This window comes from Zonotrichia leucophrys, chromosome 5 (assembly GCF_028769735.1).
Source record: "Zonotrichia leucophrys gambelii isolate GWCS_2022_RI chromosome 5, RI_Zleu_2.0, whole genome shotgun sequence".
Classification (NCBI taxonomy): domain Eukaryota; kingdom Metazoa; phylum Chordata; class Aves; order Passeriformes; family Passerellidae; genus Zonotrichia; species Zonotrichia leucophrys.
Window position 1 is genome coordinate 44,096,208 of NC_088175.1, and position 26,538 is coordinate 44,122,745.

Sequence of the window (26,538 nt, forward strand, 5' to 3'; positions counted from 1 at the left end):
GTGTTTTGTTGAAGTTATAGCATATGAAGGGTTGAAAAAGTGCAGGGAAACATGCAGACCTAAATGGTGCAAGGAGTGGGGGTGTGTGTAATGGAAGTGGAAAAAAGAGGAAATGAGAGTATTGGGATGTTGCCACTGCCAGGGTGAAGCTGGGTTGTCAGGGCAAGGGCTGAAAAGAAAGGGATGAGGTAGAAAAGATGTTCATGTTAATGGAGTTTATTCTGGAAACAGCAAGGGCATGGAGTGGTAGGAAAAGGGTAATAGTTTTATACTGAAAGAGAACAGGTCTGGAATATATATTAGGATTAAATTGTTTACTGTGAGGGTGGTGAGGCACTGGCACAGGGTGCCCAGGGAAGCTGTGCATGCCCTACCCCTGGCAGTGTTCAAGGCCAGGTTGGATGGGGCCCTGAGTAACCTGGGATAGTGCAAGGTGTCCCTGTGCCCCAGGGAGACTGGATGAGGTGATCTTTAAGATCCCTTCCACCCTAAACCATTCTGTGATTCTCTTTTCAATGGAAATGCAGACACAGATTTTGGCATACTTTAATGAAGTCATCAAAAAAAGTGTTCCCAGAGGATGCAGACAGAGCAAGGAACATTAGTGACACATTCCTACAAAGCTGTCAAAAGTGAGTTCAAGCTTGCAGTGTTCAGGGACCTCATGATGTCTCCCTGAATTACCCAGTTATCAACAAAGGGAGCCTCAAATATCCTAGCTTTTATTAGACCCTTGTTGAAGACCGTATTTCACTTCCTTTAGCTGAGTTCCTGATATTGTGGCCTTAAAGTCCTAATTTTACCCCAAATAGCTTCTTCCAGACAGTGCCTCTAGAGTGCAACGAATGATAGGTAATAGAAAAATGTCTGGTATCAGCCAGGGACAACTAGAACCAGAGCCTGAAAAAAAAAAAAAACCCCAAAAAAACAACAGAAAAACCAGCAGAATCTGGTAATCTTATTAACGAATGATGCCTGGAGGCATTCTTCCTCCAGGGCTCTAAATCACAAACCTACCTCCTGGTGAGGCCAACACAAATCAGCTTGTGAACTTTTATGAATCTAGACTAAGTTTTCATCTTGATTTTAATTTTGGAATAGAGCTCTGCAAGTCACAGTAAGAAAATATGCTTTTTCAGTAATGCATTTCTCTGTAATTTGCAGGAGTATGTGATAATGTGCTAATGCCTCAGGCACCATGATGCATCAACTCAAGATCTGGTCATATGACAACGGTGACAAATTGAAACAGGGAGTTCCTAACTTGATATAATGGAGGTATTTTCACCACAGGCATAAGGGAACTAGTTGCTAAGAGAGGCTGTTGCATTTCTGTCCTTGGAGTATTTTCACATCCTTACCTTACCCACAGGCCTGGGCCACTGGTCTAAAATCAATGCTGGCACTGCAGGAGGCTGCGCTGGTGACCCCAGTCTCTTTCATTGCAAGAACTGAAGGAAATAATGAAATGGGATCTGGGTTCACAACAAACAAAAGAAAGTGATTCTTCAGACACAGCTCAGGTAAGATGAGCATTAGGAGCACTTTGCTGCTGCTGGGTGATAGAAGCTACGTGGGCTCTAGTCTGGACAGGTTCACAGAAAAGATCCATGAGGAGTTAGAGATGGAAAGAGCACCTTGAGCAAGAGCTTTCTGAGCCCCCAGGTTCTGCAGGCAAGCACTGGATGCAGGTGCTGGAGCTAAGGAAAAAAGCTGGGGAGCCACCCATGACTGCCTGGCTCCTGTGCTCTTTCCTGGCACCTGCTCCTGTAGGGACATGAGACAGACAGAATATTAGGCTAAACAGACATTTCGTTTGACCCAGCACAGATGCTTTTAGGAGCCACAATCCAAACCCCAATAATGTTTATTCAATGAAGTTACTATTTATTTGAGGTGGGTAAGCCTGTTTTGTCATGGTGGAGTTAGAAGCTAAAAGGAATGAGTTCTTGCAGCTGATGGAGCATGGAAGACTTGCTCCAGAGCATCATGGCAATGAGTGACTCCAGAGCAAGAGCTGGGCTTAATCTCTTCTCACTGACCTAAACATGCAATAACACTAAGTAACTTGTATTTGATTGACTTTGGAATTGCACTGGAACTGACTTTATTGCAAGTTGTGTGATAACTTACACCCGACCAGAATGACTCAGAATTATTGGGGCTTCTGTGGTGGGTTGACACCGGCTGGACATCAGGTGCCCACCAAAGCTGCTCTGTGATTCCCTCTCCTCAAATGGTCAGGGGAGAGAAAATATAATGACAGGCTTGTGAGAGAGATCCCTCACCAGTTACTGTCATTCTCTGGTCCCAATTCCTCCTTCATGCTAACTTTTATCCCTTTTAAAATCCCTTATCCAACACATTGGCCAGCATTGAGTCCATCGTGGGTGGCATTGCCTCTGTTGGATGTAAGGGAAGCTTCTGGCAGCTTCTGATAGAAGCCACTCCTGCAGCCCCAACTTTGCCATGGAAACCCAGTAAGGTTAAGAAAAAAAAAAGAAAAAAGGCAGCACAGGAGTTTTGGTATTAGAAGTTTTAATCAAAATTCTGACTTAGGATAAAGGGCTACAAGATACTCTTTCCTGCTTCATAACTGTGGATAAAGTATAATTCTGGGGATTGTTAATGACTATTTCTGGCTGTTAGATGACACTAGTATCGGGTGTATATGTATATATATATATATATAGTATATACTGTGTATATATAAAGTATCTTCTCCAAAAGGGGTCAAAAAGGGAAGTTTACACAAAGCCATCCTGATGCACTAGACCTGCAATGTTGTCTGAAACTGATGTGAAATAAAGCAAAGTCCTCTCTTTCCTGTCTGATGCTGATTTTCTTGCCTCCTGCTTTCTTCTGATGATTTATTTTGGTTATTTAGAAGGAAAAGCAAACGTTGTCATTTTCCCTGTACTGCAGCACTCTGCACTCTTACACTCTCCTACTGCATGCTGGCGTTCTCCCTGTCCCCCACAGCCGTGTCCTCAGTTGGTCTCCTCTGTTTTTCTTCACTAACCCGACCCCAGTCAGACCCACCTACCATTTCCCACCTCTCCTTGCAACCTGTCTTTCCCGTTTAACACTCTCCTTTCACGCCAAGCCTGCCAATGTCCCATTTCCTGCCTTTTGCATCCCTCTGTCTTCCCCAGTATCAGAACAGCACGAACTCCACAGAGCCGTGCCTGGCTCCGCGGCTGCTGCCCTGATGGAAAGAGGAATTTCTGCACCCTGAGCCCCTTGGCTCTGCCAATCCTGCTGCAACTCGCACTGGGGCCAAGCCAAGGCGCCGGCCAGGACTGCCCACCTGGCAGCCATCCCTGCTCTGCTGGCTGGCGCTAGGATGAGAGTGAGAAACCTACGGGCTCTGCTGCAGGGCACACCGCTCCTTGCTCGTCCTATCCACTCTGTCCCAAAACCACATTCTAAGTGACTGGAGCATCCGGGGCATCCCCATACAGGACAGCAGCGCCAGGAAGGGTTTTGGGTTTTGGTCAGACGGGAAGCCGGCCCAGCCCCACTCAAGTGCACGGAGCGGGCTCCCTCACGTTACCCTCCTGTCTGCCCTAGGTCATGGATGAGCACGGGGGCTGGCACAGCTCCCTCCCGGTGCCGGGGACAGCTCTGCTTCGTTGGCCGGCTGCTGCTGCTGCGTGTGTGCCATGTTTTCACCTCGGTGCCCCCGTGCCCTGTGCCCGAGGTTCAAAGTCCCCGCGGCCTGTCCGTCCCTCCTCACCTGGCGCCGCGGGGAGCGCGTCCCCGGGGCACGGCTGCAGCCAGGTGCGCTCACACCTGTACATCCCCCGGGGCTCCACGGGACAATCCCGGTCCCTCCGCCGGGCGGAGAGCGCCGGCGGGGATGGATGTGCGGCTCCCGGGTGCCGGCCGGCGGGGGTGCCCGCGGGGGCCGCTGCGCCGCGCCGGGGCCGGCAGCCCAGGCGGGGCCGGGGGGCGGGCGCGGGGCAGCGGCGGACAAAGCCGGGCGGCAGCACCGCGGGCTCCCGCTCCCGCCGCCGCGGCCTCCCGAGGGGCGGGAGGTGTCGCCCCCCGCCCGCGCCGCGGTGGCGCTGCCGAGCAGAGCCGGGCGCCGGGCGCCGAGCAGCGCCGGCCGCCCGCCCGCCCGCACCCCCGCCCCGGCCGGCGGCGCGCACGGCGAACATGGCGGCGGCGGTGGGGCGGGACACTCTACCTGAGCACTGGTCCTACGGCGTCTGCAGGGACGGGCGCGTCTTCTTCATCGAGTAAGGGGGAGCCGCGGGAGGGGCGCGGGGGCAGCGCGGCCCCGCCGCCGCCGCCGCCCTCCTCGCTAACAGGTGCATGTTTTCCGCTTCTCCCTCGCAGCGACCTGACCCGCCGCACCACTTGGCTGCATCCGCGCACCGGCGAGCCCGTCAACTCCGGCCACATGATCCGCTCAGGTGGGTGCCCGCGGCCGGCGCCCCCTCCTCCGGGGCCGGGAGGCTCCGCGGGCGAAGTTCTCATCCCTCCTTCCCGCTCTCTCTCTCTCTGTTTCCCCGTCCCCCGTGCCTTGCAGACCTGCCCCGCGGATGGGAGGAGGGGTTCTCGGAGGAGGGCGCCAGCTACTTCATCGAGTGAGTACCGGCTCCCGGCCCCGCGCCGACCGCCCAGGGCCGGGGGGCGCTGCCGGCGCGGCCCCGGCCCGGCTCAGCCCGGCCGCCCCCGCAGCGAGCCCGCACGTCCGCCGCGCTCATCGGGGACCCGCGCCGGGATGCGCCCTGCCAGCGGGAAAGTTGGCTCCGGGCACGGCGGGATGCGCGATCCCCCCAGCCACGCTCCGGCGGTGGTCAGCAACAGGTTTCCTTGGAGGCGGCACTTGAGTTTTCCCCGTTTGTTTGGGGTTTTTGTGTGTGCGTTTGTTTGCGAGCCGGCTGCTCCCCCCCTCGCCGCTATTCACGGTGAGGTTTGCGGCAGGTGGAGCGTTGCCGGGCTGAGCGCCGGCCGAGGTGGAAGGTGAATGGTGGTTTTGTTGTTTTAAATGGCTCGTGACTGTGGACGCAGCCCTGGGAAGTTTTGCAAGTGAAAGGATTCCAGTGTCTCTTCCCGGAGACGGGGCTGAGCGGATGAAGTTGCCTTGCCAGGGCTGGTGGTGGCTGTCGGGATCTTTCATGTGGCGTTCCTTGTTCGGAGAGCAATTACAGGCAGGGATGTGCTGCTTATTGAGGTGCTTTTATTCTATGAGATGCAAGCGTGTTGCAGTAAAGTTGGATAACTAAGAGAGCTTCTTTCAAACATCGCAGATATAAGGTTTTTACAAAGACAAACACCGATGTAAAAGTAGAGATTTAATCAAATGAGTAAAACTCTGGTACATCTTGGATCTAGAGTCACGTGTCACGTGTGATGCCTTTGCGTTTTCCTTTGCAAATCGGCATGCCTGACAAATTTAATTGAACCAACAGAAAAGGACTGGAAAATGCTCAGACTGTCTCATTGCTCCAGTGCAGAACTCCCAGGTTGTTGAGTACTGCCCCAATAACTGCTGACAGCAGTGTCACAGTTGTCCAGTATTGAAATGCCTGCAGAGTGTGCCCCAAACTTGGGGGTACTTTGGGTAACTTGAGGTTTTAGTGAATATCAAACTTCCAAACAATACTGGGCTGTGTGAAGGAGCAATTGACTGAAGGTATAACAAATGCCTCACATGTAGGATGTTTGCTAAATAAAATTCCAGACCATTCTAAAATGTCTTTTTTTCACCTAAAGTGGAGGAAAAAAGGCATTCAATCTTCATTTGTCTGAGCCAGAGAATTCCTTACAGTGCTGGGCTGGGTAGGTAGTTTAGCCCTTGACTCTTGAGGAGGCAGTAGCAAAGCATTGGAGAGCAGCTCAATAACACTTAGAGCTGCCACCCTTTATCTATGGCCAGTGTGTTGAAAGGAAGGAATAAAAGTTCTGCTGGTTGCACAGGCCAGAGATGGAACTCTAAAATGTCCAGTCTGTAAATGTACTGTAAACAGATCCTTTACATGGGTACATAAACTTCTAGGTGTAGAAACACATCTGTTTGTTTTTCTGTCTTTACCAGAAACTTACTAGTGCAATTTTACAACAGCTTAAATTCCTCTTCCCAACTGCTCTGTTTGGAAGACCATCTCTTATCTTGTTTGTCAGGCAGCTGCAAAACTTTTGATTTCTGATCCATTGAATTAGAGTTCTGTGCAGTGCATTTTCATAACTTGTGCTAATAGTGCTCTTTACCTTGGGCTGGAACAGCTACAGGAAATGAAATGAGGAATGGAGTGTGCTCATTTTACTGAGCAGTTTAATAAGCTCAGTCATCTTTAGCCAAGCAAGGTTTTGTGAGGAGACAAAGCAATGTTTTAACATAAATCTGTTCAGTTGAACTGCTTGAGAGCAAAGATCCTCCTGATATGGAATACAATATTTAACTCTTCAGCAGTGATACTTCCCCCAGCACTGCTCTAACCTCTCTAATTTCAGCTCAGAGGCACCCTGAGCCTAGTGGAATTTCTCAGTTTTTCTTCCATGAGCATACTGAGCTCTTGTTGGGCTCGTGTAAACATCAGTATCCTTAGATGATGATTTCCGTACCTCACTGCTCTGTTCATTGCTCCTGTGTTGCTTCCACGTGATGAGCTCTCAGCTTACAGAAAAGGTTACTGGTCCCTAAACGCATGATTTCACATGATGTACTCTTAAATTGCATTTTCTGGCATTCCAGCTCTCAAAAGCCATGAACATTCCTGGATAACTACCCAGTCCTCTCTGTGCTGGTGACAGTTCCAGTCTGGTGTTGTCTACAGAAATTTCACAAACACATTGTTACTCCTTGGATACTAATTTACTGAAGGGTGTCAGGAGGAACATTCCAAGTAACCCCTCCCCCTTGTGGTAATTTCCACAATTAATACAACCTATTGTAGTTTTACCACATTGGCCATTTAAAGGATCTTGTAAGTCTTAATTCTCTAATGAAATTAAAAGTATTACTAAGTATTACTGCTGTTTTAAATAACTTCAATCAAACATTTTATTTAAACATATACAGGCTAACTCCACTTACATAACTGATTTCTGGTACAGACATCATGAAAATATTAGATAAAATATTAGATGTGAGTTGTCTTTGATGTAAAAAAAACTTAGGAAATCTTATGTCCATTTACTTCCATGTCCATTTATAGCCATTTATGCCCATTTACTTCCATTCATTGCTTCTTTCGATACTGTGGACAAACTTGAGACATCATATAGTAAAACAAAGGTTTGAAACCTTAAAGTCATCATTAAGTCATCACATTTCACTCATCATAAAGTGAAACAAAGGTTTATGAGGTGGTCAAGCTTCATATCAAAAGCAGGTAAGTTTTTCACCCCTTTCTACCTAACAGGAGTTTGAAAATTTCCTAAACACCACTTCCATTGGATAGAAGCTTTCCAAATGAATGTGCTGTGGTTTAGAATGTTTTTGGTTTAGAATGTTTTGGTTTAGAATGTTCTGTGGTTGTGCAGCTGTCCTGTAGTGGAAGGGGTGCTGTTTTCCCTTTGGTTATTTACATGAGGTGCTTGTCTGAGATCACATCCACTCTTAGCCTTGTTTTGCTCGACTAGGCAAGCCAAGTTCTTTGTGCAGCCCTTTAAGAGGGGCTCTCCATCTGTTTGGTTCTCCTGTGGTTCTTCTCTGCACCTCTTGCCGTATGAAGTCATCTTTGTTGCATGTGAGTGAACAGAGTCCTTTGCTTTTGTGAGGCTCTCAAACAACAAAAGTGCTTTCTTGGCTTCAAAAATTTCTCAGTTTTCTGCACTTTAGGTTGTTTGCCTATTTAGGGAAGACACCCACACTGACAGCACATGTGAATGCTGCCAATTGACTGAAACATGCAGGTCTTTCTTTTTCTTTACTGCTTTAAATTTTAAGAACTGTAATTTAAGTTAGGAGACTACGTTCCAGTTCTTCCCATTTATGCTCACACATATCTTTGCAAATGATTTTCTCTGTTCTAAATGTTCCTCAGGTTTTCTTGATAGTGGCAAACCCTGTTAGGGCAGTGCTGTCTCTTATCCTAAAATCAGTAAATAAAACATTAAATAAGTGATGTATAAACTGATTCTTCCGGATCTCCATGTAGTAGTCTTTGAAAGTATCATGGTTGCCATATTTTTTGAGTGCTGGATACTCTGCACTACACTTTTCCATCTCTTTGTTTGTTTGTTTACTGATGTTTTTCAAATACCTTGTGGGGCAAGTGCTTTATGGGAGAGTCTCTGCAGAAAGGTTGTTGTTGAGCACATGTGGAGCTGAATGAGCACTGGGCAGCACTGGCTCTGGTTTGTTTCTGGTGCTTGGGTTGCTGATGTGAAATGGTAATTGTGTTGGCAAACTCTTTGTGGGGAAGGAGATGGGACATGCAGGGAGGGCAGTGATGATGGTAAAGCAGTGCATGTGTGCTTCTCTTTTCCTGGTCATCCAAAAGACTTGGGGAAGTTGGAAAGCTTGGAAAGTGTGGAATGCTTTTTTACTACCTTCTTACAAAGACTGAGGTGGCTGTTGGTGTGAAAGGATCTGTTCTTGCAGTGTTTGATACCTAACTGGCTTGTATTTAAATATGTTAAAATGTGTACTGCTGCTACAGAGGTTCTTTTTGAAAGCTGCAATGGTATTGCACATCTGAAAGGTAATCATGCATTCAAATTGCAGCCTAAAATTAGGAACAAAAAAGTAGAAATCAGCACTTAAATATCTCAAGTTAACATTTTATTTGTTTCTGAAGTCAGTTTCCAGTTCGACTTGGCCTCTTCTTTGAGTAACAAAGTTGATGTACAAGAAACAAACCCGTGAAATTGGAATAGCAATAGTCTGTAACTGTTTGCAACTGTTATTCTTTAATTCTTGTATTTAGCCTGTACTGTGTGTAGGAAATATGCATGGTATGTGTTTCAAGTGTTTGGAAGTAGCAAGAGAGCAAAGCACACTAAACAAAGTCTGCCTTTTTAACTTTGGTTCTGTTGTGCCAGGCATGTACATTCACTGAAAACCATACAGGAGCTCAGATTCACCCACAGTGCGCTACAGGTGATACCCACTTAATGATTGTTTAATCACAGAGCCCAAAGGGGAAGAGACCATCTGGATTATTGAGTTCAGTCCTTTTGATTATCTGATCTGATTATCCTTTTGATTATTCCTGTCTTTTCCACTCTTAGTAAGATGTTGAAAACAGAATCATTTTTTGTGGCTGTTTAGGTGGGCTAAAACACTATTTACTATAGGTGTTCCTTGACCTGCTGTAAACAAATTATTCTTTCTTGCTCTGTTCTCCGTGATAGTTATTGCTGTAGAAGTAAAAGATACTGGAGCACTTAGCTGCTGTAAGGAATAGTGATGACCCTCATGATGAGGTCCTCATCTGTGTAGATGATGTTCCTTGTGTGGTTCTTGACTCTGTGCTTAGATAGAAGGTAATGTATGAGCAAGTACATGAACTGACATGAAACCCACCTGTGAGGTTGGGTTCACTTCACTGTGTCACTGCTGTGCATGGCTAGTTCGAGCTGGGGAGAGTTCCTGGAGAGGAGTAAAAATTGGGTAGCTGGAACCATGTGAGAACTTCACTGTAAATTATATGTTCACACTATCTCTAGAAAATGTGAGGATAGTCTCTGGTGAAATGAATGGGTTTTGTGTGGGTTTTGTGGAGTTTTTGTGGGTTTTGTCGGGGGAAGCTTTTAGGCAAGGAAGCCTGGAGTGGTTCCTCAGTAAGGGGAGAAGATCTAGTTTGGTTAAGCCTGGGAGCACCAAGTGCAGCAATGTGCATTCTGGCCACCAGCGATAGCCCACGGGCAGGAGATGCCTTGAGCGGGACTGGACTTCCCGGAGGTAAGCTGTACGGGTGTGGAATGGAGAAGTGGAGGAAAAACGCCAGAAGTGGCTGATGGGGTGAGAGGCGAGGGTTGGGAAGCCGCTGTCCCGTCCCGCAGCTCTGCGGGAGCGATCCGTGGTCTTCAGCGGCCTCTGCTGGCTCCTGGCAGCAGGAGGAAAGCTGGGTGAAAAACCCTGCTGTTCTTCCTCTTCTCATCTCAAATTTTCTTGGCAGAAAGCGTTCCGTCTGGGCTGTGGGAAAGCAGAACTATGCACAGTGAAAGTAACTCTCACTGCTTGTACGGATTTCTCTGCGTCTCTCTTTCTTGTCCTTCGTTCTCCTGCGTTGGTTTGCTCAGCCTGTTTTAATAGATTTTCTTGTTCTGGATTGTGAGCAGAATTGAGCTGGGAATACTGGATCTGCTGGTTGGGTGCAGTAGCTGTGTTTCATTCCAGCTAGTGGAAACAATTCAGTGTCCTTTTCGATGGCAGTAAAAATGGGAGATCACTCATTAATGAGTGGAATAAATGCTGATGGATTTGTGCTGGGGCAGGGAGGGCCTGCAATTGCAGAGAGCAAAGGAAAGGCTTTGTAGTCCAGCTCCCAGAAAGTGGGAAAAGGATACTTTGTGCATGGTGCCTGAATTCCAGAGTGCCCTCTGGAAGGGCAGGCTTGGAACTGTGCCTAAGCAAAATGCCGTGTGTGGTTCGGTTCAGCAAGGTATGTGAATGAAGAGGGATGTGGTGTGCATTCCTTAGGGGAGGGAGGAGCACCTAGGGGAAGGTGCTGGAGTTTGTTTGTTTTTAAAGCAAGGCTGCACCACAAAGTACTTAGCTTGGTTGATTAATCTGTGTTTGCCTTTATTCCAAGATACACACATGTTAGAAAACTAAATTTGGACTTCTTGAAGAGGCCAGCAAGGATAACACACACTTAGAGTGAGATGCTTTTTTAGGCGTTGAACGCTTCTGGAAATCCAAGTTTTCTGGGAAACGGAGCAACATTATTTTGTTCTGATTGGGATTATGTGGCTTCCTTGTGTTGTAGCTCAGAAACAAAGGCATGAACTGGTTATTCAAAGCTGCCAGCCTCCACATTTTGTTTACTACACATTCCGGCTTTTTGAACGTTACTGTGTAAGAAAAACTTCATTCAGCCTCTTTGCTAAAGCACTGTCCAGTTCTGCATTCCTTGGATCTGTGCAGGAGAATGTCTATGCCTTTTTAAAGAAGGTGTATATGGGAATGAGGGTTTCAATATTTCTTAAAGTCTGTCTAAAGATTAAGCATAAATACAGTCATACAGTTGTGCTGGGCAGGTGTTGCTGTAGTCTTAAAAGTAGTTTTCATAACCTTGAGTTACATTTCAGACTCCTTTTACAACTGTGCAATATGCCTGTCAGATGAGGAAATATGCATATCAGATGAGGAAACAATTTATTCAACACTTTTATTTTATTAATTACCCATTATCTGCCAGAAAAGAGAGAATCTCAAATATCTGGAAGAGCAGAATCTTGATATTAATGCCTCATGTTTTGTTTGAAGAAGGTTGCTTCTTCGTTCTATCAGTAGTAAACTCTAGCTACTGGACCTAGTTAGAAGGATTGCCTATCTACAGGCAAATACATTGTGCAGGATGTTCTTGTGTTTTATAATGGAGGAGACACAAAGGTACCTTTTCCCAGGCAGGTCTGGCAATCCTGAGCAGTCTCAGCAAGTGCTTCAGAGAAAAGAGAAGCCTGTGTAGCTGTGAAATACATGGGTTCTATACCCTGCATTTTCCCATCATTCCACTTGCTGCAGATGGATTATACTAAAATGAGTTTTAACCTTACTGCTGATCCAAATTTGCTGTCATCTCAAATATTTACATTTCTTTGCTACAGATTAAATGTACTGCTTCAGTACTGCAGTGCTGGATCTCTGCAAAGACTGGCTTGAATAAATGTGGGATCGCATTTATTTAATATCACATCCAGTTCTAGTCAGTATGACTGTAGACTCTGGTTTGCTACTAAATCTAATTTGTTTCGTCTTTGACTCCTAGATGTGCTTTTTAAACTTTTAAACTTTTTAATTTTTTTTTATTATGGCCTTGGTTTGGATAACAGTGATAGATGGGGCATTTTATTTATAGCTTAATTGTCTTTTCCTACAGCATTATTAGACTGTTTTACAAGGTCTACTCTATGTCCTTAGAAGCAGAACTTTTAATTTAAAAGCAGATTTGTAATTAAAGATGTTAAAATCCAAGAAGAATCTGATTAAGCACCCAACCCTTCTCTTTTTGATTGCCTGCCACGGAGTACTTGGCAAGAATGTCACTGACTTGTCTAGACAGGTAAAAAATCTTGTTACCAATACATAGTAGGTATGTGCTTTTCTGCCTGAAGTTTTGTGTTTAAACCCTTGTTTTCCTTATTGCTTATCTGTACCTTTAAAGATTTTATCTTTAGTTTAATAAAAAGTACAACCGAAACCACCAAAACTTTTAAAATGAGATTGGGATGCACTGCTGAAATGAAGTGTTTGAGTAATACTGGATTTTAGTTACAGTTCTTTGTCAAGTGAGGACTTTTATTGTATTTTTATTTACTTACCAGAGACCAAATATCCTGAATTAAAAGCTGACTGAAGCATTTGAAAACACACATTAATTCTGCAACATGCAGGTGACTTTTTTGAGGAGCTCTGTATAGACTCTGTAAAATATGAGTGAGCAGGAAAGCTGTTGTTAATTTTCTGTTTTATTTAATCAGAAAAAAATGTAGTTATTGCCTTTTGCAAGTTGTATATTTGTTTCAAAATGTCATAGTTTCACATTCATCTTCAAAGTGGCAAAGTGCTTGAGCAGCAATTTTCACTTTCACATTTATTGTTCTTTGCTTTTTGCAGTTACTTTTTTTCTTCTTTTTCTAGGGAGAAGGAAGATTTGCTTTGATTAGCTTAGGAAATTGATACCAGTGTAAAGGAGAGCAATGAGAAGATAAAGGCAGTGTTTGCCTATCAAACAGCATAAATCAGAGGCCAAAAGCTAAAGTAATTATTTTTTAAAATGTGTGTCTTTTAAAGCCAATTTTTGGATGTTTTAAATGTGTGCTCTGCATGTTAACCTCTGAGTGCTTGGAGTCAATGCCTGCTTTGAATCAAAGAAAATAACTGGGCCTTATCCTAATACCTGGAATAATGGATGTGTTTGATCTTTTTCAGCAAAATCTTTAAACACATCTGGAGACAGAACTGTGCTAATGGATGTGATTCACTTTATGTAATTTTCTCTGGCTGGTAAAGCAGTCACATTTTCTGTACCTTTTGCTGACAATCAGGAGTTATAACATTAGCTGTCTGCAGGGTGAGATAACACTGACAAAATCTGGGTGTAGGCAGTTGTTCCACAGAGGACATGGTGATTCAAGGCCATGTTGAATCTCCTGGACAAAATTAAAATTGAATTAATAAAAGTTAGCTGCAAGATGTTGAAATCCATTTTTCTAAGATGACAGTTATCAAACACTTGATATTTATTGTTGCCATCTCAGAATATTAGCCCTATTTTAAAACTCTTTTACTTAAAGAGTGGAATTCATGAACATGCAATTTTTTAAATGTAAAGCCTTTGCTGGCTTTCCAGTTAAGACAGTTATATTGTCAAGTGGCTTTTGAGCAGATGTTTTAATTTCTGTCCTTGGAAATCATAGATTAATGCTGTTGTTTAAATGCTACTTTTGTGCTTTACTTTTTCAGCACAGAAATGCTTGACTGCCTAAAACTATTTCACTTAGTGATCAGATTTATTCCTTCAATACTGCATTTTATTATTCCCATATTCAATTTTAAATAGCCTAACCACTTTACTTTTGCTCCTCCAGTTGGCTTTGTAGTGAGGTGCAGTTTGAACTCATAAAAAAAAAAGTCAATGACTTATTTCTCATGTGAAATCATTACATGAAATTCTTCAAATGAAGAGATTACAGGTAAAAGTTGGGCTTTGATATACTCATTTCACAGGATATTTAGTCTTTCAGTTGAAATGTGGAATGATAAGTCTTTACTTCAGTGGAGTGTATCAGTGTAATAGATATTTCCCAGTGTCTGCTTTTTCTCCCCTTATTGCTAACTTGCCTAAGAAGGTGGCCAGTTAAATCCCTGGATCAGGAGTCTTTCTTGAGAGTTGCATTTCCCTGCCTTCCCTGGAGAATACTGACTTGTCAATTCAACTGTCAGTTTCAGTATTCCCTGGAGAATATTGAATTGTGTCTGGAAATACTGAGACACCAGAATGGTGGAAAGGAAATTGAAATTACTGAGGTCTGTCTGTGACAGCATCCTCTGGGAAAGAAGTAAAACAGCATTCACTTTTATGACTTTAGGTATGTTTCCTTGGTGTGGTATCTGATTGTTGGGCATGAAATTCAGGTTTTGCTTCTACATTCTCCTTGGAGTTGAAGGATTAAAAACGATTTCAGGTAGAAGCAGAAGTCACAGTTAACATTACTAACCCAGAGCATCTGGTGTCAAGGTTAAACACAAGTTATTAAAATACCTGATGAAGGCATTTAAACATAATACCCACTATTTGCTGAGCAGGAGCTGCTGTACTGATGCAGAGTAGTTCTTGCTGAGAGATTTACAAATAACATGAATTTTGAAAGTCTGGTGGTTTCTCTCTCACTGGGCAATTTGAAGTGTTGCAACAATATTGCTGGTTTTCCAGGTGATCCAGAGGTTTTTATGAGAATTGTCTTCAAATTTTACATGAGGTTGAAATTTTAAATAACTCTTGGCCTGGGTGGACTTCTGCACAAGGAAAACATCTGAAAACTCTATTACCAGCAAAGGATCTTTTTTTGAAGTGTCGCATTGAAATATGGGACTGTACAATTGCATGTTTGTGGTGTTGTGAGGTCCTCAGGACGAGGTGAGAGATGAGAATTTGACTCCATGTTCTCAGAAGGCTGATTTATTATTTTATGATATTATAGTATAATAAAAGAAATGATACACTAAAACTATTCTAAAGAAAGAGAAATAATACATCAGAAGGCTAGAAAAAAATGATAATGAAGCTCGTGACTGACTCCTCAGAGTCCAACACAGCTGATGGTGATTGGTCATTAATTAAAAACAATTCACATGGAACCAATCAAAGATGCACCTGTTGGTAAACATCCTCCAGACCACATTCCAAAGCAATCTGATAGTGATTGTTTACATTTCTTTTCTGAGGCTTCTCAGCTTCTCAGGAGAAAAATCCTGGTGAAGGGATTTCTCAGAAAATATCACAGTGACATGTTTCTCCTAGCTCTGCAAGAAAAGAGTAGTGACATTGCACAATGGTGTGTTTGTCTTTGCTGGAGAGCTTCAACATTTCTGCACTAAAGGAAACATCTACTCCTTTTAGTGACTACAGCAAGGAATCATTTAGATTGGAAACAAAACTTCAGATCATCAAGTCCATCCATTAACCTGGCCCTGCCAAGTCCATCATTAAACCGTGTCCCAAGTGCCAATGAATTTAAATATGCCCAGGAATGGTGACTCAATTGCTTCCCTGGGCAGCGTGTTCCAATGCTGGATGACCCTTTTAGTGAAGTAGTTTTTTCTAATATCCAATCTAAATCTCTTCTGGTTCAGCTTGATGCCATTTCCTCTTGTCCTGTTGGCTGTTTCTGGGAGATGAGGCTGACCCTCACCTGGCTACAGCCTCCTTTCAGGTGGTTAAAGAGAGCAGTAAGGTGCTCCCTGAGCCTCCTTTCTCCTTTTTTCCAGGATAAACACCTTCAGCTGCTCCTCATAAGACTTGTGCTGCAGGCCCTTCCCCAGCTGTGTTGCACTTCTTTAAATGGGGAAGGTGGGATGGATCTGAGCTCTGACTTTCCTGTGGGGTGGCTGCAGAGTCAGAGGGCAGCAGTGGCAGTGCCTGAGCTGATAGTTCAGTTCTAACTAATAATGGTAGTTAAATATCCCAAATATTGCAAGTCTGTGAAAATGCTGTTTAAACTGAGTTTGTGTAAAGGAGAGAACCAAAGTTAGCAAAAGAGGAGGAAGGATATGGAATACTTCTGGAAATGTAGGTAAGCAGTGAACTGAAAGCCTTTTAGTGTGGACTTCTGGATGTGTTTTGTGTTTAGGAATTTAAAAAGAGATGCAGCATTTTGGACAGCAAGCAGTGTGGGCTTGGAAAGGCCAGAAACAGCATTCATGTTGGATAATATGGATGATATCAAATGCAGTTTCTGCCCCCCTCTCCCCATCTGTGTTCTCTTTTTGCACTATTTGCTGTGTCAGCATTGCCTATAAGGAGGGTTCCAGGGTTTTATTTTTTCCATTGATTAGATGCTGCAGTCAGCAAATAAACTGTTAAATGGTATTGATAAATAACATGGGCTAAAGACAGAAACCCAGGAGGAAAATCAAAGTTCCTGTGTGTGGATGATGTGACTTTTCCCTCACCAGAAAAGCAGCAGTCAGAGAGAGGGGAGCTACAGGAGTCCAGTTTTTATCCAGCTCATCTTCCTCAGTAGGTGCAATAGAGGAGTTACAATCAGCAATTTGGGGAGTGTGTGTGGTTGCCAGCCTGCTGTTCTGGTGTTACTGAACTGGGCAGACAGCAGGAGCTCGAGGAAACTGTGGTTTGTGGAAATCAGATTGAGTGTTGCCTGAAATGTTGAAAGGAAGTAGTTGTAAACTGTGTTTTTAAGCAATGTGAGTAGTCTTTGAATTATTGATGAGCAGAAGAGCCTTGTTTGTGTGTGGGAATGAAAACACTTGTAAATTTGTGTTTAGACTGTTACACAGCTGTTTCCTGAGTAGTTCCCATCACTTAGGATGAGGTACATTGTAAACAGCTCAGTTGCTTTTTCTTTGTGGGCAGGGGGAGTATAGAAAAAAACCTTGATTTTTATATATAATGGGCTGCTAGTGAATAATATATCTATTTTCTTTAGAAAGAAAATTCCAAATTGTTTTTTCTCATTTTTTTTTAGGATTTCTGTGGTTAGTTTCATAATAAGAAATTCTGTTAATGCACTGGATAAACTGTGATAATTCCAAATGAGCTAATGCAAATGGAATTGGTTTAAAAGTACCATTCAGCATCAAGAATTTTTTTCCCCCAGAATGTTAATTATATATTATCTTTTTGTTCCTTTCAGCTAATTTTTCAGGAACTCCATGAATGATAATGAACATGGTTTACTTTTTATTGGGTCTGTGTAACAGTTTTGGGTGAAACTGAGTGAGAGGAATGCACTGGAAGGGCTGTTCCCTGTGAATTTTGGTGTTTGTAAATGTTGTAGGTGAAAATACAAATTAAGCATGATTATATGTTTGATTGATTTAATAGAGTTCTTAAGCATTCTGTCACAGGGTTTCTTGGTTCTGCAGTAATACAGAAATTGAGAGATTGTTGACCTCTGCAAATATATTAAAGATGCTAATGCATTATTTATTTTTGTGCTTAATTTGACTCAGCAGCTCTTCCATGCCAATTAACTTGACATTCCATTTATTTTGGCTACTGATGTTTGCAGTGGAAATGTTAAATTGCCAGTATAAGAATTCTCTGCGAGGGAGGTAAGTAGAAATATGGAGAAGGTATGAATTGAGACTGCTGTGGTTTGGGAGGATTACCCATGTGAAAAATTAGAGTGTCCTGCTGATTTAAAGGGAATGTGCTTCTCTCTCAGCTGACTGTGGTTTTCTTTAGGGTTGAGCTTTAGTTAAGAAGTTTAGGGTACAGCTGAACCTGCCACTTAGGAATGGATTATTGTAAGAAAACCCAACCTTCTGGAAGCTTTTAACTGTTTGTGAGGTAGACAAAATAATTTCTCTGTAACAATCACAGAAATTACAGTTGTCAGCAGTTGAACAGCTGTCTTCATGAACAAGAATTACTTCTGATTATCAACTGTACCCTGCTTAACCATTTATATACTTTTGTTTACTTGTAGGTTTCTTGTGCTGTTCTGAGCTGTTCTGAATTTGATATATTTTTCAGTGGGTATTTCATGCTGCACTATGTGTTTCCAGAAATGAATGTTTGGTGATCTGGAGTAGAAGTGACAAAACAATTTAAATGGTGATGCATGGGTCCCATTGGAATTTCACTTATGATATGAGCTAAAATAAAATGTCCTAATTGTCTGTGATACAAATGGATTTTTAAAAACTTAAAGTACTTTTTTCTTGAGTGCTTCAGATAATTTTGAATAGTAAATTGTGATTTCCTTTTCTGTTTTTCAAGCTGGTTTTAATCTAAAGCCATGTAAATTTGTTCTCCCATTCCTACTGGGTCATAAATTGTAAAAAAGAAAAAGTGGTTTAAGTGTGTTCCTGGTAGTTTTTCTTTACTTCTGACATACTTGTTAAGTGAATTCACTGAATGAGAGAAGGAAATATTTTTGTTGAACTTGCCCAGAAGCTAAAACATTAAACAAAATTTTTGAAAGTAGTTAAGAAGTACATTAATTACTTTACCACCTTATGTTATGGGCAAATTAAATTAACAAGGATGATGTTAAAGTGCGGAGTATCCAAAAATATGATGGGAAAGGCTTTTGTAGTGTTGTGTTGAAATAATTACGTGTGCATGCATTTCGAAAAGCTCCTGAGATGATTTGGCATCAAGGTCTTAAAAACAAGCCTTTAGACTTCACCTGCTGGGAAAAACCAAACATACTCCTCTAGACTTTTGTATGCTGTATGTAAAAAAAAAAAAAAAAAAAAAAAATTTTTTTCTGTATGTCATTCCCTCTAAAGTAACAATTGATTTTGTAGTGGCTTCCATTCTTTAAGGAAGTTGCAGAACTCTAATCTTGGAAGATTTTGACAGTGAAGTTACTCCCTCTTCCTAATCAGTTTGTGTCAAAACGTGTTTATGTTAAAATACATTTGTAATTACATAGCTAGCAGCTTCTCCCCTCCCCCTGCAGTGAGTATTCCTGAAGCTCAAGCAGGTCAAAGACTCTAGTGGAAGCTTTTTGGTATCTGATGCTGGATAAATAAATCTGAGAGGTGAGCATTGCCATCTTCATAAAAACATGATAAATACTATACTTACTGACACAAATTCCTTTGAGGAGATATTTCTGTGTTGGGTATTTTTTTTTAAGCTAGGGAAAAATAGTTACATCTCTTTCAAAAGCTTTATAAAATGGTAGGAGCTGTTCTGTCCTAAGTCTTTCCTGGAGTTCATGCTGCTTCAGTTGGGTCAGTCAAAAATTTGCAGTAAACTTTCAGTTTATAGATGTTTTTGTGTTCATTTTCCTTCAGTTTCAATGTGCGGATCTTTACCGTTGTTTGGCATAAAGGCTTCTTTCACTAACTCAATTTTCAAGTAGACCATGGTAACTCTGTCAAGTTTTTAATGTTTTTTTGTTATTATTTTTGAAAGTGGTTAATCATGAGGAGAGCTACTTGCTTGTCAACAGGTCTGACAAGTAGAGGAAGCAGTTTGTACTTAATCTGAAATGCAGCAGGAGAGGAATGCCCTTCAAAGCTTTCCAGCTCTTGGGTTGATATCCCCCTCCCTCATCAGTGCTGAAAACAGTTTCTGCAGGGCATGAAAAACAGGTTTTTGTTTACGTAATGTTTCTCTGGAAATAAACTTTAAAAATACTGAAAGAATGACAGATTTTAGAGATTATCAGTTTTGAAAAGCAGTAATTTGAATGCTTGGAAGAAAGGCACACCAGCCCACTGAAATGGGCTGCTGCTTAGTATGTTCTTAATAATAATGTGGGTTTTTTTTAATATAGGCTTCTTAGATTGCCTGCTAAAGAAGCTTAAATGTCACAGCTGCCTTTTTAAAGTCTGGTGCAAGGATATCCTGTGTCATTTGTTACCTTAACTACTTGGAGTGGCTGTAAACTGAGGGACCCACAATTGTCACCTGAATTCTTGCCTTGGAGCTGATGGAGAAGTGCTCCTTGTTTGAAGAAAAGTGAAATACCTGTGACCTGTGCAATAGGTAGCATTTGTTGAAACATGCATCACTAAGTGATGTTGTAAATGACAGACCTTCCTAGCTGCTCAGGGATTATGAGGAGCTATTTCCTGCAGGGATTGGGAAATTGTGCTCTCTGCCTGAATGGGTCGGCTGGTGCTCTGGAGAGGAGACCTGCTGAGTCGAGATGGGTGGTACAGAGACTGAGAATTTCCTTCCAGAATCAGGAGAGAGGGACCAAGAGAGCTGCAGACATCCTGGGACAGCACTCAGGTTAGTGATCTGGGATGAATTATGGACTTTTTTGTTATGATATGCCTGAGGAAGGCTGGTTGAGTGGGAAGCCTACTACTGATTGGAGACTTAATCTCTTCCAGTCTTAGGTGTGGCTTAACAACCATTCTGAGGTAATAAGGACACTTGTGATTGCTTTTTCTCTCCTTCCCCAACCCATCTTACTCCGTTTATGTGGGTGTGCACACACATCCATCTATTACTTATATTCTGTAAGCACTGCAGGAGAACTACATACAGCTGTGTGAAAATGGCAGCTTTTATTAGGTTGGGATCTTGACCAGGTAAGTGGTTTGTAGATCTTCCTATGGCTTGGTTTTATTCAGTGGCTGATAGTAAACCTTAGCAAGACCAGGGTGTAGAAAGTAGACGCAAGCAAGGATAACTTTGGAAGGAAAAATTGATTTATTGGTTTCAGAAGTGATGGAAAGCTCAGTTGTATTTAAGAAGAAAAGGGCTGTTGAACTGTTCCACCTGGAAGAATGCAGCCTAATGACTTTTGATTTGAGAATCATTACTGCAAGTGCTGGGTGAGCAAAATGTTGAAAAATATCTCAATGCTACTGGTTCCCCCTGTTGTCATGTTGGTTGCTAAACTCTGCCACCATAATCCTGCCTGGGTAACTTTGTAGTGTGGCTGGCAGGGCTTTGTCCAGGGGAATCTGTTCTGGTGTTCATTGGCAGCCATGGGTGCGTTTCCATGACCATTTTATTGGTGTTCTGTTGTCTGGGGGGCCCAGACCACCACAAATACAGTGTGTGCATCCTGCTCTTCATGGGGAGACTTCCATCTCAGCTACAGACAAGCCAAGTTTTGAGAAAAAGCTCACTAACTTGTGTCAAAAAATATTTAACTCTTTTGAGTTTACATCTGTGCTCTTAGAGATGAAATAACCTAGTGATTTCCCTGAGTATTAAACAGTAGCTTCATTTTAAAATGCTTTGGTTTTATAAAAAGTATTTTTAAAAAGTTCTCAGAGCTTCAACTCAGAACTTCTAAAATGCCTTTGTAAAAGCCCAATGTGGATAGCTTTTGTCTGAAAAGATAGTGTGAGATGGTCAAACAGTTAAATACCTTGTGTTCTAAAGTTGTCTTAATATCTTAACTAAAATTTTGTGCTTGACTGAGGGTTTGTAGTAGATTGGGTAATTGTAAATATGGTTTTGGAATAGATTGTAAAATGGTTTTGTGGTGGATTTTTTCCTTGTTTTCTTTTTAATTATTGCACTGAGGCAGAAGACCAAGATGCATTTTTTTCTGTCTCAGACACAACACTTTGAAACCTGCCTGTTGTGTGTGCTGTGGGTGCTGCTGCCAGTTCCATCTGAGCCCTTGGAAGGAGCTCACCTTGCTGAGTGTGACCTTGCTGCAGGTGAGCTGGCAGCTGCAATAAGATATCCCCGTGCCTCCACAGAACTCCTTCCCACCTGAGCTGTGCTTTGGGAAAAACAGAGCAACACCTCTCGCTGCAGACTGCTCAGAGAGGAGCAGCATGGGGGACCCAAGCTGGTGGGGACTGTCCTCAGGAATAAAAGGAATAATTTGGGAGGCTGCCAGAACTGCCATTGGTTGAGCAGATGCAGCCAAGAGAGGGATGTGATAAAGAATGTGCTCTGTGCTCTATTGTAGGATCAGGAGAGGCCCCTCCTCATCTCTGGGCATCAGGGATTCAGTGCTTGTGGAGGATTGACTGCAGTTTAAAGGGTTTCTTAATGGCTTTTTTCCTTTTTTTTTAGTTTGCTTGCAAATGATCTGCTGCTTTTAATATCATTTTGTCAGGCTGAGAGCTAGAGAAGCAGCAAAAATAATACCTGTGTGAAAGATGCCGCTTCCAAGTAAGGGAATGGAAGCTGTTGCAGCCAGATTTCTATTAACAGAAAAATGTGTACTGTGCTAGCTCTGCTCCATGAGAAAAATCTATTTATTGCAGTGGTCTATCAGTTGTTCCCCTCACAGTCAGTGGTACATCTGAGAATTAATGGTCTGAGGTGGGGGAGAGAGGCAGTCTTGGAAATTGTTGCCAATTGTTGAAGGTGTTGAAATTGTTTTTACACGTATTCCTTAATAAAGAGTTTCGAGCAGCACAAAACTTCCCCTTTTGGGAATCTGCTGAAGTGACAGTGCAGAGAGCAGCTTTCCACCTGAATTGGATTATGCTCAGATTTATAGGAGAGCCAGATGTACTCACTACTTAGATTAACACTCAGAAAAAAAAAATAAATAAAGAGCCACATACAGAAACTGGGTTCAAGCATTCATTCAAGCTCTGAATGATACCTGCAGTTTTAGTTTACTTTATTACCTGTTTTCCTTATCTCATTTGAGTTTCAAAACAAGCCCTGAGTCACACCTCCTTGTGCTAAAAGCTAAGTTGGAAGACCCGGGGGCAGGCTCTGCAGGGTTCTGCTGTGCCACAAGAGGGCATTTCTTGTGCCAACTTTTTGCAACTGTTAAGGAATAAATCTACTTTTTAAGTGTCTCACTTCGGATTAATCAGTCTTGGAAAGCAGTCGAAATGATGCATCTTTTCTCTAAGCTCCTCAGTTTCATAACTAAGAGAAGCTTTAGGTCTTTCTTTTCCTAGATAACGTGGGATTTTTGTATGATTCCTGTAATTACATAAAGAATGAGAAGTCAGAGTGGAATTGTGGTGCATTTGGAGTTTTGTGTCTGGTGAAGTTTTTTTAAATGATCTGTCTAGTATTGATTACAAGGAATTAAGTTGGACATTGAAGAAAATAACGATGCCAGAACTGTTTTTAGGACCAGTAACTTAAAATAATGTGGTTTGGTGTGGGAGATTGTGATGATAGCAGTGTATCCTTTTCTTCTTATATGGAATCTGAAATCAGTAAAAACATGGGCAGTGCACTATAAACACAACAACATCAGTACTTTGAATATTGCAAGGTATCATTATGCAAACATTTCACCGCGTTTGCATTTAATCACCAGAGATCAGCACTATTGTAAGGGCAGAAAAAACCTTCAGTTGCCATTTAACCCTTTGCAGTGGGATGAGCCTCTGCATTTTTCTGGAGTAGCTGGGGCTGTTGCTGCTTCTTGTGCACGGGGATGTCTGCTGGGATTGCTCCATGGTGTGCCTGGGAAGTGTGTGTGCACGGTGAAATACAAATTTTTTGTATTTCAAAAAGTCCAGGTTGAAATACATCTGGTTTTGAGCGTTCCTTGGGAAATGTGGCTGCAAGGAAGAGCATCCAAGGCAGGTGAATTGTTCTGGCAGGTTGGGGTTGCTCTGCCAGCTCAGCTAATCTTCAGGGGCTTTCCAATCTCGCTGAAATCAAAACATGATTGTGGTAGGATTTTGGTGCTTTGTTTTTTAAATATGGGGATTTAAGCTTTGCAAAACATTGCAACTTCTCAGGTTGGTGTGCCAAACATGGGATGTGGAGACATTAGCAAATACTAGAACAGCATTGAGGGCTTGGAAAGTTGACACAAAATTTCTGTCCGCAGCAAAAATTGGCTGGATAGTTTTAATGTGATTTTTTCACTCCACCAAATCCACATTTAGAATAAAAAAACCCTTATTTTTTAAAATAACCAACCTGTGCATTATTAAATGTAAAGATAATATCTGATCTCTGTCCATAAAAGCTGAAGTTAGGGAAAGACCTTTAGCTTTATTTACTTTAGTCACTTGGTATTTGTTTCTCCAGTTCATAAATCAAATTTGTACTGAAATTGTGCCTTTAAAAGTTAGTGAGTGCTGTACTCTGCCTCAGGAAAACAGACAGCTGTGCTTTTGTCATTTGGTTCTGCAGCATCTCTGCATGATTATTTGGAGGATGTCTGAAGCCTTCTGAGTATTTCATGTGGAGGGCGCCAGTTGGCACCAGTGATTTCTAAATGTCAATTAAATAACTTGCTTGTAATAGTGCTATCCACTTAGATTTGACAGGGTTGTTTATGAAAACCAGGAATTATTCTGCTGATGTAGTTTTCTATGGGGTTTTCTTAAAGTTGTGATGTTTATTTTTCCTGAAATTTATATGCTTTTGTATATGATGTGCCTGTTTTTGTGGCTTGCTTGCTAGTAATTGGATTACTCCATTGCTTGGTCTGCCTTTATTTGTTTTGGGGTTTTTTTCTTCTTTAAAAGAAAATGTACTTTATTTGCTTTTAAAAAGAAGTTTATGAAAACCTTCTTGCAATGCATGTGCTTTGAAAGAGGAGGTGGCAAACTAAATATGTGCTGACAGAAAGGATAATCTTAATATTGCATTTAAAAACCCCAAGCAGCTGAGTTCTGTAGTGCTCCCGTGTCTTCTAACAACTTCCTTTTGAGGCTGTTACAGAATTTGAATATTTTTGCAATGAGAAGGTACATGTGTTGGTAACTCCTATTGTTTACAGCTAAGGAATAGTGTTTCAGTCATTAAAAAGAGTTTATTAAGACTAGAATGGCAATTAAAAGCCTCTAATGTATGTCTCCTTTAAAGTCTTTTTTAGTGTGTTTCTGTATAGAAATGCAAAAATAACAAGTTCCAAACTAAAGGCCTATTATTTTCACAGTGCTGAGGGTTACAATAAAAAATCCAGACAGCTGCTGGAGATTTGGGTTTATAGATGCTTTTAGAGAGATTCTGTTGAATGAATAAAGACTAATAAAGTGTTTGCAGTCTTTGGCTAGCCCTGCTTGGATTCTTAAAGCCTGCTCATATAAGAAGTGCTGGCATAATTGACACCAAGTAATTATTGTTTTGAAAGTCTTAATTGGGCTTGGCATGGATTGCTCATGGAATCTTTGTTGTTTTCCTCTATAAATTCTGCTATAAATTGGTGTTGGACTGCAGGGGAAGCTGGTGGAAGTCCAAAGGTAGACCCCTGTGCAACAAATGTGCTTGCCTGCAGATACATACATGACTTGAATCCCATACATACTTCCAATAAAACATCTTTCAAAAACCTTTTTCTTATCATCCAGAGTCTGGGAAGTATGACAAGTTATGCTAGCCGTACTTAAAAACAATCATACCCTCCCTCTTCCCACACATGCACGTGTGGAAATGACAGGACTTTACATTTGCATCAGCACACAACTGCAGAACTGGTGCTCAAACAGAAGTGAGGTAAAAATCAGACTGGATTTGTGGAAAATAAGCATTAAATGTCTTGTCAGAGGGCATGCTTTGGATGAAAAGTTTTGCAGAGATGCTGCTAGTATAGTAAATATTCCACTGAATAGCTATCCAGAAAATCAAGGAGGAGATTCCAGGCAAGTTCCAGTAAAACCTTATTGTTACTTTAAATTGTCAAAGTTCTTGGATCTTATGATAAAGAGTCTGTTGTAGTGTAATGTGTTTGTAGTCAGCCTTATTCAAACACAACAACAATTGCTTTTGTTCATACATGTGATGTAAACGGCAGTTTTCAATTTTTTTATGACTTCTGGTGCCTTCAAATGGCTTTGGTAAATAGCATCTTCACTTAAGATGATTGGTTATTGAATAGGCTGGATTCTTTTCGTAATAGTTTTCTGTTTATACCACTAGAATAATGAATGCTTGTTTAAAATATTTTAAACCGTGAATGCTTTGTTTGTTTTTGAACAAACAAAACAAACATTAGAACAGTGAAGGTCATGTTTATGGTCTGCCCAAAAAGTTTTTGCTTTTTGCTGTTTATAACAGGAGAGGCAAAGAGTTATTGGAGGGATGTGTACAGAATGTGAGCAGCTGTGTGTGTGTATATATATAAAAATAATGTTTGGGCATGAGCTTTTCCAAGGATGATTAGGAGATTGCTCAGTTGTATACTGGTCAGTAAATGAGGAAACTCAGTCCCTACTTCTGTGATTGCTGAATTACTTGGTGTGGAAAAAACAGAGTAGTTACCAAAACAAGCAGTGTATCATTACGGGATATAACTAGAGCATGTCTGCTTGGTGGTTTAAAGCCAGGGCCAGATCCTGGGAATGTTAATTTGGCCAAGATGCACATGTGCATACTTGCAGTGCTGTTCAATATGTCACGTGCTGCCATTCTGTTGCAGACAAAATTGTTTGGTGTGGAGAATACAGTAACTCAGCATAGGCATCTGTACTTTTGTAAAATCCTCTGTGTGTGGCATTCCAGGAATTTGAAAAGGACAAAGGAAGGGGGAGAACACTTTTAGTGTAGCAGGAGAGAATGTGTGTTTGACTGGAACTATCTGTGGATGTATTCCTTAAATGTATGAATGGTTTGCAATTTCTGTGCATAAGGTACTAGAACAAAACCAGAACAACAACACCACACATATCAGAGCTTGGCTTGTTTATAAAGTCTCTCCTGCAACTATTTAATAAGTAGGAGAATAATGAAGTTATTAAAACAAATAGGAGTTGTTTTTCCTATCACTCAGCACATGTAATTGGTTGTTTTCTACTTCATCTCTGCATCACTTATTATAATTGATATGAAATCAGGTGTCTGAACTGTCTCTGTG

General features: G+C 41.9%; 1 protein-coding gene across 7 annotated transcripts in view; it reads left to right on the top strand.

Moving 5' to 3' along the window:
• Nucleotides 1-4,094: 4,094 nt before the first annotated feature.
• PLEKHA7 (pleckstrin homology domain containing A7) overlaps nt 4,095-26,538 on the top strand; it is a 145,467-nt gene continuing 123,023 nt past the window's right edge. For all 7 annotated transcript variants that reach the window (XM_064714977.1, XM_064714978.1, XM_064714981.1 and 4 more), the window contains exons 1-3: nt 4,095-4,244; nt 4,345-4,421; nt 4,538-4,595. In XM_064714977.1, coding sequence (XP_064571047.1) covers nt 4,162-4,244; nt 4,345-4,421; nt 4,538-4,595 — 218 coding nt within the window. In that variant the 5' untranslated portion in view covers nt 4,095-4,161. The remainder of the gene's footprint in view (nt 4,245-4,344; nt 4,422-4,537; nt 4,596-26,538) is intronic.